The 14,377-nt window shown below is 42.2% G+C and overlaps 1 protein-coding gene across 4 annotated transcripts in view; it reads right to left on the bottom strand.

The window, feature by feature from the left end:
* gria4b (glutamate receptor, ionotropic, AMPA 4b) overlaps positions 1-14,377 on the bottom strand; it is a 90,411-nt gene that overhangs the window by 38,781 nt on the left and 37,253 nt on the right. For all 4 annotated transcript variants that reach the window (XM_061702244.1, XM_061702247.1, XM_061702245.1 and 1 more), the window contains exons 3-6: positions 9,231-9,470; positions 3,381-3,565; positions 1,980-2,033; positions 515-673 (exon numbers count right to left, since the gene is read on the bottom strand). In XM_061702244.1, the coding sequence (XP_061558228.1) occupies positions 515-673; positions 1,980-2,033; positions 3,381-3,565; positions 9,231-9,470 (638 nt within the window). The remainder of the gene's footprint in view (positions 1-514; positions 674-1,979; positions 2,034-3,380; positions 3,566-9,230; positions 9,471-14,377) is intronic.

The following is a 14,377-nucleotide window of genomic DNA, read 5'->3' as shown; positions in this document are numbered from 1 at the left end:
CACGAGACACTACTTTAATCGTGTCAAAATTTTGTAATTCTATTGACATTGGATTCAGACTGCTTTCATGGACAGAATATTGTGACACTATCGTTATTGTGGGAATCGGGGTGAAATATCTATTGTGTTATCGGGGTGAAATATCGGAATACTAATGTCATCATGCGCAAACTGTTGTGATACTATTGTTGTCAAGGAAAAAATATCATGGTACTATCGTTATCTGAGTGAAATACCTTGATACTATTTTTATTGTATTGAAAATGATCATGATACTATTGTTATGGAATACAAAATATCGTGATACTGTTGTTATTGTTGCCAAAATATCGGTATACGCACTACTGATATTGTCATTCTGATTGTTGTATACTGATTGTTGTATTGCTATATATATTTACATTTTGGAGTAAACTATCATAACACTATTGTTAACTTGGGCAAAATAATATGATATGATTGTTATACTATAGTTTTTCACCAACATCTATCATATTATGTGTGCAGGCTTTACCTTGGGCGGTGCATCGGAGCCCGGATACTCCCTCTGATCCAGTTTGTTCCAGCGCTGCATCAGTTTGATGACCATGGGATTGCTGAAGTCGACCAGCTGGAAGCCCGTCACGTTGGCGCCGCCATGCATGAAGCGCTCCAGATTGATGTCCTTAAAACCCTTGAGGGGGCGATGAGCACAAAGACTCGTCACGGGAGAAATCGTAGATGTGGAGGGTGCGCTGATTGCCTTTTCGTTTTGCCTTTCAACACCTCCACGATGGAATATTGGACAAAATTATACCTTGGTTCCACAATTGTCACTGAAATAAGTTGTAATAAAAAACACAAATTGACTGAAATTGAACTGAGATGTCACTGTACCCTGACCAGATACAGGAAACCCGATGCAGCAACACAGTCCCAGGACATAACCGAGCAGCTCCGTGTTTCACAGTAGGGGCAGTGTTCTATTTGGCAGTTTTTTGAGCGAAATCAAGACAGTGATGCATTTATTGCAACGGTGGGCCGTGTATTAGGTACCTGGACCGTCAGTGGGGACTTAATCGACTTAATCCATCTCTTAATACCGTCACTACCATGTCAAAATTCTAGAAACCAATATTATTAAAAGATGCATTTAAACAGCAACTGTGCCACACAGATCACCTGGAAGAGTGCAGAATCAATATTTATCTAATAACATGACTAAGCAAAATACAACATACTCACCACAGTTGCTGATTATTAAATATATTAACGTGTACAGATTGCCATAGAAGTTCTTTGGCAGTCAAAGCTGGCTGTAACAGGTTTTGCTCTGACTAACCAATCAGATGATCGAATAATGATGATGTCATCGAGGGCCAACGCTCTGCCCCTGTGAGGACGAATCTGAAATTTGATTGTCACGTTCCTAATATAGTTTAAGTTTATACTGACTCTGAAGGGCAGATGAGCTTGATATGGCAACACAGAGGCTGAAATCCGATTGGACAAAAAAATTCGACATGAAGGAAGAAATGCAGCCAAGAGAAACACTACATATTGGGAATAAATTAATACAATTTAATGGAGCAAATATTAGAATTTAGGTTACTGTAGGCCACGAGGTCATGACATCATTTAAAATACATAAACAGAGCACTCCGAATGGAATACAGAAGATTTTTTTTCCCCTTATAGGAAATCATGCAAATAATAATATTCAAACTTCTGCTGTGCTAAAACTCTGAAAAATAAAATAAAATCTAAACCATAGGGGGGGGGGGGGGGGGGAAACCAAAGAAAAGCAAAGCCCACAAGTTAATCCTTTGATTCCTGTCAAACTAAACTCTCAACGGCAGTTCGAACAGCAAGCTTTCGAGCGACATTAGTAAAATATTCGCTCAACTTACTCCATTACACGGCCTTGAAGGTGTTCGACTTATTAAGAGTTTCAATTGCACAAAGAAGACAAGTCAATCAGTACGTTCCTTTGACCTCACCAGGTTGGCCATGATGTAATGGTAGCCTTTGACGTGCTTCCCCACACTGACGATCTGCAAAGAGACGGAAAATTGACCGCGTGACATCATCACACGTTAATTGTGTTGAGCCATGCGCGTGACGGGCGAGCTAGCGTGACTGGACGTAAATACCTTCAGACAATGCTCGGTGTGACACACACACACACACACACACACACACACACACACAAGTTAACGTGTTGATAAAAAACGATTTTGAAAGCTGACATCTGCCGGAAAATCCCACTGGACAGCCACTTAGTGAGAGTGTGAACTAAGCAGCGAGAAAAAAATGGAAACAATTTAAATCTCTCCGGAGAGCTCGCAAGGATAATAATAATAATACAATAAAAACCTAACAGCTTCAAAGGGCGACTTTGAAAGAAAGTACAAAAGTGCAGAGCGGAAATGTGTGTGACTTCAGAAATCTCACATTCATAATAAATAGAAAGCTTTTCATAATAGCTTTCTATTTATCAAAATATAATCTATCAATATCTCTATTTTCAGACAGTTTTGGTCATAAATGCAGCTATTAAACTTTTAATCTAAATTGGCACTGTGTAAATACAAATGTTGATATTCCGAACTGATGTTAGATAAAACATCACGTTATGGTTTTGAAGTGAAATTTGACCGCAACCACTAAATATGACATCACACCAGCTTGTTAAGCGCAACGTGCGCTGCTGTTTGGGGGGAAAAAAGCACCCCATGTGTGTAAAACGTAAATGGCTTGGCAGATGTCAAGAATGGAGATTCGGTGAATAATTGAACAGACACCATTTGCCCCTGCGGAAAGATGTGAGGAAGACGAGCGCAGGGGGAGGAGGAAGGTGAGCGTGTTTATGCCAAAGTAGAACGCCGCTAGAGATCAGAACAGGCTGCTCTCCACTTCCAATCTTTTCCTATTAGCTAACTCAAAGACTGCGAGACAAACATCGAACTGATTGAAGCCAACCACACTGGATACATCGAAAGAGAAATACATTCATATATCTTCTCCATTAGCACGCCAAAGCACCAGATTCTTGTACAGGAAAATAATGGTAAACACGACTTTGAATGTACTGATGTATTTCTCAACAAACAAACTGATTTCCAAGAAATACAATGAATATGGTGTCAAAAATATTTTGATACAATCTTCATCAGGGCAAAAATATCGTGATTTTATCTTTATAATCATCAAAATATTGTGATACCATCAGTACCGCAACCAAAATATTGTGATAATATCGTTGTGTGCAAAATATGGTGTTACTAGTTTTCCTTGTTAAAATATGATACTTTCGAGACAGAAATACCTTGGAACTATCAGGATCAAGAGCAAAGATAATATGCTTATTGGGGTTTCTCAGTGCTACTTTTGAGGCCGACCTGTTCCAGCATGTTCTGCAGCCTCTCGGCTTCGAGGTCGATCACAAACTTCTTCTCCTGCCGCCGATCCAGGTCTTCCAGGAGCCGTCGGTAGTTGGCGTCGTTGAAGTTCTCCACGCAGATGGCGCTCACCTGCCAGTTGTTCTGCCCCGCCCTCTCCATGATGGCCTGCAGGATGGCGTATCCTGATACGGATGGACGGGAAACAAAGGTAGAGATTTGTATACGAGGATAACTTATGTCAAATCATGCAGGCACCTATCCAATAATATGAACCCCCTTTTTGATGGCGAATCCTCCAAACTTTGATACGTAGCTCCATCAATATTAACCGCATAGCCATAAAAACTTGGGAATTCAGCATCACCCATCTGTCTAGAATGCCTGCTTCCAATCGGGGCTCATTTGGGCGTAATCCCTTGGAAGAGTTTGCCAAAATAAGATCCCTGGAATCCAGACAGAATGCCTGCTTCATACCAAATTGGCCGACTTCCTGTTCGATTTCATGCATGGGTTTTATGTATCTTTTTACGATAGACATGTCCACCCAATTTGGTGTCAATTGGTGAAACTGGTGACAGAGGTTGAGTCTTTCTAAGGTTCCAGGGACGGCTACCGAAGGAATTCCCCCAAAATGACTGCTTCAAACCAAAATGGGCAACTTCCTGTCGGACGTCTACTTGTCGAAAGAATAATAATCAAAGCGATTCCGTGAGGGCCTAATAATGAAGAAAAATTATATAGATGCAACAGGACAAGAACATATTGGCCAGCTGTGCAACCCTTTTCATGCCCATGTTGTAGTCGAGGGGGGCGTCCACGTTATCACGTTGCTGTGAAAAGACGACGAGCGACTGCGGCGAGCTGCGAGGGCGGCTGCTCACCGGCAGGAACAGATGTCCTCTTTAAACGGCCCCTCCTGGTGGCCATCGCAATCTGGCAACCCGTCTCCCTTTGCTACCAATTAGCGGCTTAACCTGCACTCAGGCAACCAGGCGCATCCGCGCCCACCCCACTCCCAACTGCACCTTTTCAAACCCTACGAACCCACTAGGGAGATGAACGCGCAGAGGGAGTTTACACACATACTGTATACTACGAGGTCAAAATGTTAGGTACACCAGCACCTTTCTAATTACAGTATATCCAAAACAAGAGAGTGATGTTTAAAATACCATGTTTCCTCAAACAGACGCCATATTGGGGTCGAACGGCAAAAGATAAAATGTAGTAAGCTATAACGTGTTGAAGGTCGAGTCGCAGTCCATTAATCGATGATGTCATTGATCTTTTTTCAGCACAGTACAGCAGTTGCCAACATTTTTTGCACCATGTACTGGCATAACTTACACATATTACATTCATATGTCTGTACGGGTCTGAGAGTACGAAACTGGTAAAGGATGAGAATAACTGTCAGGCTCACGAGCGATTCTGGCGGCTATTCTGATCGTCGCTAGGCTTGAAAGATCCATAGCAGCGGTATCTCGGGAATGGTGGGGAGGAAAACTCCAACTTCAGCGAAAAATTTTATGTCTGATTATGTCCGAATCGAAGACAATATTCCATAAACATGATTAGCGGTTAGTTGACTTTAAGTGTGAACTGTCGATGCGGAGTAGCAAAGTCAACTAGTCGACTAATCGGTTCAACCCCATGCACTTCAGACATATACTGTATACAACTCCGTCAAATAGATGCCTCACATTTGCCATCAGGAAAGAAAAAATGATTCAGTATTATCAACTCGCCATTACTCAGATAGGGATATTAAAGATTAAAGTGATGAGCAACTTGAATACAGTTACTAACCAAAAGAGAAGCACCGCCAAGGACATTAAAAGTCTCTCAGATAGATTTTAGTGTCCTATTGTAATTGTAATGATTTTACGTTATGTCGTAAAACGTCAATTGTTGTTCTATTAGACTCCAAGAGATGCTCACTCCACAATATTGTCCTGTTCTGTTTATGTTTGGCGTTAGCTTTTGTAATTTTTCAGCATTTCTGCATAAGTCCTTTTTGTTTTGTTTAAATGAAGGTCGAACCTCTTCATGAAACCTCGGTTCACTAACCACCATCTGTTTACAAATACAACGCTGCTACTACTGATTACAAAGTAATTTTTCAGACAAATATTACCGGGGTTCACAAACTACGTATGCTCACGCTAACTTGTGTTCGCTCTCACACAGCATAAACATAATTCGTTCCGCACATCACATAGGTGGGGGTTCACTGTAATTAATAAATACTATATCATACTATATCAAGACGTGGGCATCTCCAGGCCTGCACCATGTTGCAAGTCTCGACAAGATTACCCATCATGCCCCCACACGTTCAGACGGTGAGAAAGAGTGCTCGGTGTGGCGGGCCACGTGATTACCGGCTGATAAATGTGCAGCCTCGGGGTGGGAAATCAACGTCGATGGGCCACAGGTGAGCGCGCGGCTTCATTTAGCTGCAATCCTAAATCTGCATGGGCTGCTTGTGTTTGTGGCCTTCTGCTTGCATTGAGTACTTTTAGATGGCAGATAGGGAATATTGCGCTTTGGAAAAAAAGCCATACATCACAAACATGAACAAGCAGCCGCGAGCCGAGGAAGAAAAATGATTTTGTTTAAAGCCCAACTCACCTGTCCTCATTCGTTACATGCTCGTTCCTTCCTTTTTTTCCACACATCTTTTTTTCCCCCTTCAAGTGCACCACTGAAATACAAATAATCTTCCAGGGTCACCATTCTAACTTTTGTCAATTGCACAGCCACTGCTTTGAGTTCTGTGACACAAATTGGTTCTAATGTTTTTATTATTAGTAATAGTCACACAAGTGTAAAAATAATTGAAAACCATATAAAAACAACAAAACACCGAGTCAAAGTCATGAAATTATCCCACGGAGCCCATTTGCTAAACAAAACAGCAGCACAAAGACGAAATTAAGATAAATTTGTCTTCTCTGTCAAGATCAAATTTGTCTTCACCAGAAAAGATCTGATTGTGTACTAGTATAGCATCCGACGGCACTACATACATCAAACACCATTCTATTTCTGAAGTGTGTGTCCAGTTTTGATTGACAGCCCCTGACTCAGTAAAAAGGACAAGACAAATAGAAAAGGATCGCTTTGGACATCAGTCAGTTATGCTTCTCATGTCGACATGCTCTCGTGTCCCTCTTCCGGTTGCTTCTTTTTTTTTGTTTCTTTCTTCCTCCCACTCAAAACGCTGCCAAACGTAGCTGTAGATCGATCAAAGGTTTCCGGTGTCAGGGCCGCATCAATTCCCCCACTTCTTGCAAGGACGATTTGGAGTCAATACAACGCGTTCAACTTAGTGCACGAAGTGTCTAAAGCACTAAAGCAGAGGTTCTCAAACTTTTTAACCAAAGTACCACCTCAAAAAGTACACTAGCTGTTCAAAGTACATACTCCCGTCATTTTAAAATTGTATTATTTATGATCCGTGCCATTATAATCAGTTAAGCATTTTTGAAGACAATTAATTAATTCACGTTATATGTACAGTATATGACAAAATGTTTAGTATTTCATTTATTTGTGATTTATTTCCAAAAATATGACATTATTATTTACAATAACTGAACTTCATTTCTAGAGCACACAACACACTAACACAAAAAATAAAAGCTCAAAATTAAAACATAATAAACAATAAAATAATACAAGTAAAAATCATTTTTTTAAATTATAAAAATAAATTAAAACCAATAAATTATTATTTTTAAATCAAATATACTTATTTAAAGACAAACTCATGTAGGGCCTCCTCTGTTTTAGACCAAACCGTCACAGGCCTTATGTTGGCCGCCTGCTGTTCCGCCAGCGGCCTGTTGGTGGTTTCATCGTATTCGCAGTTGTGGTCAGACTCCCCACAGGCTAGACAAGAAGAGCTCGCTTCGCATTAGCATTTGATATACAGATATCAATGATATATATATATATATATATATATATATATATATATATATATCATTCCCTCTCATTTCACAGTCTTACGTGTGCGGAAAATACATTTACAAATTAGTTAATCAGATAAATGAAATAACAAATAAATACAAAATTTTAATGCACTGATTCTAGAGTAAAAACTGCCTACTAAATCCAAATAACTAAAGAACAGAGAGGAACATACTTTCCCCAAACCTGGTATCATAACAGAAAACAACACGCATCGCGATATCAATATTTTGTCTCGCCACGATTGCAACCTTTCTTGTGTTTCCTCAGCTTTGTCGAGCGGGTCGAATGGCTTTATAACGCCATCAAGCATTAAAGTAAGAGAGAAAAGGTGGGGGAGGGGGTGATGTTCAGATTGGAATCCATCCCAACACCCCCCGTCCTGCAGAGGAAGTCAAAAAGGCCTGAATGCCTTCTGGAAAATGTCAAAAGTGAGATATGGAGATGTGATCCAGTCCTTGTAATGGAAATGTGACACGATTGACTCTCTCTGGTGCACCTACATGAAGTGCGAGAGAGGCAAAAGATTGGAGGTGGGACAATCAAAAGGGAAAGAAAAGCTCCCGAAAGGCAGAACAGGAAACCGCGGAAGTTACTTCAGGTGTCGGAGCGTGGAGGAAAACACTCACTGCAACATTTGGACCAGGAGCTGCACTGCGATATTGATCGGCCTTCTCCTCCCCGCGGCATGTTGCGGACAAAGCACCACCATTATTTTACGCTGCGGTGTTTGCAATTTCAGGGGCAGAGGCCATACAGGAAATGAGCAAGTATTAATCAGATAGCGGTCTACCGACAGCAATGACGCCATTTACAGCAATCCGGTCGGATTGTTTGTGGTTCAATAACCCCTTTTTAAAACTGAAGAGAAAACTGACCCTCTTTTGGATTTTGTTTGAGTGAATGGACAGAGGACATTTAGCCACACTTAGACCATGACTTATCCACAAGTAATGACGAAAACTCAAATGTTGCACAATTTAGTGTTGTTCATCTCGGTTCAACTTTGGTAGCAATCGGACAAAATCTATAGGCCTAATTCGTCTTTGAAGGACACCTGGAAATGGCCAAAATGGCTCTACAAAAGCTGCTTCAAACCAAAATGGCGGACTGCCTGTGTGTTTTCAGAAATAGGTTCTTGAGTCAATTTTGTGTGGGTCTACTCATGATAGACATGCCTAAAAAATTGAATGTTCCTAATTGAGTACTAAAACAATTGAAAGAACTTTATTTTCCAATGGAGAAGTCTATTCCGTTCTTTTCTTTAAAGAATTGTACCCATTGTACAAATTCAAAATAAGAGCAAGTAAATTAATAAAAGAATTATGTGCTCAAATAAAGTGCTAAACTTCAGAATAATTATTTGAAAAAAACTAACAAAATACAGACACTTCATGTTTTGATCATATGGGTAGAAGCGAAATCATGCATTGTAAAAATGCATTATAAATAGGTAGTAGGGTTTGCCAGAATTTTGAGGTCAACTTTGGGGGTACGTATGGGTGCGCGTTATATACGAGAAATTACGGTATGTCCCCTTTAAATGGTCAAAATGATCGAAAAATGTCTGGCTCAAACCAAATTGGCAGACTTCCTGTTTCTTTTCAGGCATAGGTGCTTGGAAGTTTTTTGTGGGTCTACTAATGATTACCATCGCTATTAAAGTTTACGTCATTTGGTGAAACTGGTGTTGGCAGCCATTGGTTTTTAACTGTCCAGGGGGTGGGTTTTAGTGGTCTGAGACCACTAAAACACATTGTTTTCATCGGGATACAAGTCCCCACCAACTTTGGGGAGCTTTGGGGTATGTTAGAGCTCCCAAATACAGGAGTGTTAAAAAAAAGGGAAATAAAACACAGCGGAACTAACCCCGATCGGTGTCGTAGAGAAAGACGAACTTGTTCCAGTCATAGTGGTCCAGCAGGGACAAGAGAGCCCCCCGGATGGACGGCCGTAGTTGCAGGGTGAACTGGCTCTCGCCCTCGGTGGGGAAGCTGGGCGTGATGAGGGAGATGTGCAGGGCGCTGCAGAAGGACGTCAACGTGTGCACCGACCGCTTGTCGTAGAGGCCGAAGATGGCGAAGACACCTCGGGAGTACTGGGAGCAAACTGTGGGGCAGAAGAATGATGTGTTAATAGGTGAAGTGAAAGAATTAAAGTTTGTAAAATGTGAATTTCAATTTTTTTTTCAGGGGGAAAATGCCTTACAAATTGTCATTGCACCACACAACCAATCAGCACACCTCTGTTGCGCGCATTTCAGACAGCATTCCAAGGATTAATCTGGTAATTTTGAATTTTTAATCTGTGACTGTTGTGCAGTGCATTTTGAGTTTGTGGACTGAGTAAAGGTGTGGACTGCTACATTAGCTGGTAGCTAGTGAGCCCATTGTGTTAAATTATCAAAAGGGGTATAGGAAATAATTACAGTAAAATTTCTTTTTTTACTTTTGTACATTTCAGTTTGTACTTTTATTTTTACTAAAAGTTTCATCAGTACCTCTGCTCTTACGAGTCTTTTTTAAGTATCTGTACTTCTGTTAAGTACAGCATGTGAGTACTTTTTCCACATCTTATGAATATGAATGTCTCATTTATCAAATTGTTAGCAGTTATCCTGCCATCAGCATACAAAAAAAAAAAAAAAAAAAAACAAGAACAAACGAGGCAGAGTAACAATCGTGGCCAACACAACAACAAACCATTGTCCACTTTAATTCCTTTAAACGACGCCACTGCACAGTCAATACAGATCAAACTCCCTCCAAAAAAATCCCACAATGCTTTTTCTACTTTCATCTGTGAAGTGGTGCTCTTCTCAAGAAATTTCCTCACCATGAACAAAACACATCAGAACGGCACAAAAGCATGCACATTGGCCACACTTTGAATTCGCACGTAAAATGACTGCTGCACTGCTTAAAGGAGATCTTATTATGGAAAGAATGTCCCTGTGTACTATAATTGCACAACACAACGGGAAGATAATGAGCATCCTCCCCTTTAGCAAACCTACTGAACAAAGTTCCCTAAACTCCTTTACAAACACCTTCCCGTTATGCATGTCAAAGGGTGAGTAGTTGTTCTTTACAGTGGCACCTCATCGTATACGTGACGCGGGTTTTTCAACCCCGTCGCTAGGCCGATTTTTTGTTGCTGCCGTTGTTTTTCCGAGCGCGAAATGGTGGCATCGAACTTCACAGCAAGCAGCAAATAGTAAGCAATTTAATACACAAGCTGTTTATTGCCACTCCCAGTTGTTGTTTCAACAAAAACCAAAGACAATTAGCAGAATTTCACTTTCCATGGCTAAACGATTGCTGCTATTGGCTCCAACGTGTGTGCACGTGTGGGTGTGTGTGTGTGTGTGTGTGTGTGTGTGTGCGTGAGTGTGTGTCCACATTGAGGGATGACGTCCCTCGGGAGCAGTGGAGTCGCGGTCGAGAGCAGGTCCACTCGAGCAGAAAGAAGGTTGAAAATCCACACAGCCCACTGATGTCCTCCTCACACGCGTGCACACACACACGCGCACACACACACGCACACACACTAGTGGGAATAGCAGCTTCAATAACAACATATCAGCATGCATGTATGGAAAGCTGACAAACTTTGTCTCCTCCTGCAGTGTTTGCCTCTTAATTGCCACCTGTTCATTTTATTTTCCACAGCGTCAGGCTGTTGGACACCGAGAGACACGACTGGCGGGGAACCGACGTCATTCATTTCAAACACTGACACTGTTTATTACGTTAAGGTGCGCCCGGCTGCGGAGACTCACAGCGCATGTCAGCTTCCTGCTGCGGCGCCTCCAGCAGGGACAAGTAATAAAAGAGCGCTAAATTGAATAATAGGTTAACATAGTATACAAATACTGCATGTATGGGTGAGGGAAAAACAATGTTCTAATTTCATTTGTTTCCTTTCTCATGGAAAATCTTTGAAATGGTCACATTTGACCCCAAGTGCCACTCACATTCGATGGCTTTGGGGGGGAAAAAAAGCCACACAATTTTGCATCACTTATGTGTCTAGGATATCTGATTTCGATTTGCTGCGAATTGCCTAATAGGATTTAGTCCTGAAATTCATCCAAAATGACTGCTTTAACCCAAAATGGCCGACTCAGTGTTTAATTTAAGGCTCCTTGAGACTTTTTCTTTCATCCTGTTATGATATACACACGGCCACCGAATTTCCCGTTCATCAATGAAACTTCAAACCAAAATGGCCGACTCCCTGTTCTAATTCAGGCATGCGTCCTTGAGGCATATTTGGGTGTCCTGTTATGATACACGTGCGCCAAACTTCAATCAAAACTGGTGTCAGCCCTTTGATTGTGCGATTAAAACATCAGGGGTGGACTTTTCATCACTCTGAGATGTGAGATTTGAGAAGCTTTTTTCTTTGCCGCAGTGCAAAAGAGACAGAAGCCAATAGGGGGACGATCTATCAGTGTCATGGTGGGCTCACACGCCACGCACCGTTGTGACCCCGTGATAGGACGGTCAAGGGTGGGTGTGCCCACGAAATCCTGGACTGGTCCATTTAGTCCCACACCAGCGGTGACCCTGAAAGCGCATCCGTTGGCCTCACACTCCACTGCACAAACAGGTCACACACTCACACACACACACACACACACACACACACACACAGAGACTGTGCAGCAGCTGATCAATGCTTCAGACTTGCAATGCGTGTGACACAGAAACAGGAGTTCAGCGTGTCATTTCTGTTGAGTAAAAAAAAAAAAAAAAAAAAGATCCTTTTTGTCTTCATCAAGCGTAGTCTATAAAAACCATCCAGCTAAGCTATGCTGATTTGCTACTGAAGTGTGATAAAAGTGAGATAAGCTTTTATCCGCGCACGCATGCGTAACCCGGCGGGACTTTGGAGGGCTTAACTGTTTTGTTGTCATGTGCTCAGGGTGGAATTGTGTAGACCTGGGCTATAATGCATCGAATAAACAAATAATTCAAAGTAAAATAAATGTAAAACCATCCACGGTTGACAGCCATTGACAGTACCTCTGTATTGGCAGATCGGAGTGGCGGTCGCCCCTTTTAAGAGGCTGCATGGGAGCAGGCCCAACCAGTCTACATGTGCTTGGTGTCCCCGGGGAAATCCTGTGGGGGGTGCTCCGGGAGTATGGGGTGCCGGACCCCTTAATACAGGCTGTTCGGCCCCTGTACGACTGGTGTCAGAGCTGAATCCGCATTGCCGGCAGTAAGTCTGATTCATTTCCGGTGAGGGTTGAACTATGCCAAGTCTGCCCTTTGTCACTGATTCTGTTCATAGTGTAACCTTCATGGACAGAATTATTAGGCGCAGCCGAGGTCTTGCGGGGGTCCGGTTGGTGACCTCAGTATTGCGTCTCTGCTTTTTGCTGATGTGGTGGTTCTGTTGGCTCCATCGAGCCGCGATCGCCGACTCTCACTGGAGCGGTTCGCAGCCCAGTGTGTTTGGATGTGAATCGGTGCCTCCAAATCTGAAACCATGGTAATCAGTCGGAAAAAGGGTGCGGTACCCTCTCCAGGTCGGGGATAAGATCCTGGCCACATAGCCCGACCCCGTCCCCCGTCAATATATGGATCTCCACACCGACGCTGAAACGCAAACCACTATTACGAAGAACTTGTTGAGATAGAGAGTCAATCTGGCGGATTTTACTTGATTCACAGCCTCCTGCGACGGGAAACGCAAATGACGTTTATGACGGCGCTTCGGCTGGAGCGTAGACAAACGCTGCTCCACTTGATCTCAACACACACACAATTAGGAAACGCACAAACATCTGGACTCACACACGTGCGTATTTGGACACACACATTTTGACACCCATTTGGACTCACACAAACATTCATAACCCACACATTTGGATTCACACACGCACATTGGGACTCACACACATACATGTTTTCAATTGGATTCACACACATGTGCGCACACATACACACATTTATGCCCATTTTGGACACACACATGAACACACTCACATGCAAATTTGGACTCACACACACACACACCACAAACACACACACGCAAAGTACAGTAAATAAAGGTTTAACAACGGCAGCAGTTTGACATACCATATCTTTCATTAATTCCAACTGGGGAAATACCTCACTGAATATGTTCCACCTTTGAGGTTTCGCTGTGTGATAATTCTGCTTGACAACACAGCGCACGACACACATTGGTCCGCCGGTGTACAAACATGCTAAACATCGCACTTGTCTGCGCCCATTTCCCATCCAAATTGACAAAAGGGCCAGCGTGGCGCCGAGCGCTCCCGCAACTGATTGCTCCGCCGCGTCCAAACAAAACAGCGGCTGTCTTCACAAACAACAACCAGCATGAAAATCTGTGTGCGCGCACACAGGCGCGCACACACACACACACACATTTTGACTGTTTAAGCTCTTTCACTAATTTTAACAAGACTGGAACACAATGTTTTCACATAGGAAATGACGTGAAGCAGAGGCGTTTCTAGCCCATTTTTGGGTGTGCTGAGTCCCAGCACCCCTAAAATTTGACAGATAAAAAAAACAAAACAAAAAAAAACAACTGCAAACATTTAAAAGTGATGTTTTTAAACAACCTAGAGTGTAGAACCACAGTACTTGGTTGTAACGTAATATTTTACCAACAAACCAGTACATTTGGCACTTTTAACTTCAACAACTCAATACCAACACAGTATTGTCTATACCAGTCCTCGTTTTTTTTTACTGCATTTTAATCGTAGCTCACTGTTTATGTTGTTTGGGTGGTGTTAGCTCAGTTTGTTTTTTACGCTATAGGAAATGATTCAGGTGATCAGACAGTACCACTGTCCTCTGTTTGAATTGAATTGAGAGAAGTTAGTTATCATGTACACGTGGCAATATTAAATCCATGGTGCTACTGAATAGCTTATTGACTGGCGAAGGTGTTTATAGCCCCTAAAATAAATCACTGCCCGTCTCAACCTCTGATCCTAGAATCGCCTCTGATGTAAAGTCAATTGC

This window comes from Phycodurus eques, chromosome 17, assembly GCF_024500275.1.
Source record: "Phycodurus eques isolate BA_2022a chromosome 17, UOR_Pequ_1.1, whole genome shotgun sequence".
Classification (NCBI taxonomy): Eukaryota; Metazoa; Chordata; class Actinopteri; order Syngnathiformes; family Syngnathidae; genus Phycodurus; species Phycodurus eques.
The sequence above is the reverse complement of the archived record's forward strand: the minus strand, read 5'-3'. Positions and strand labels throughout refer to the sequence as shown.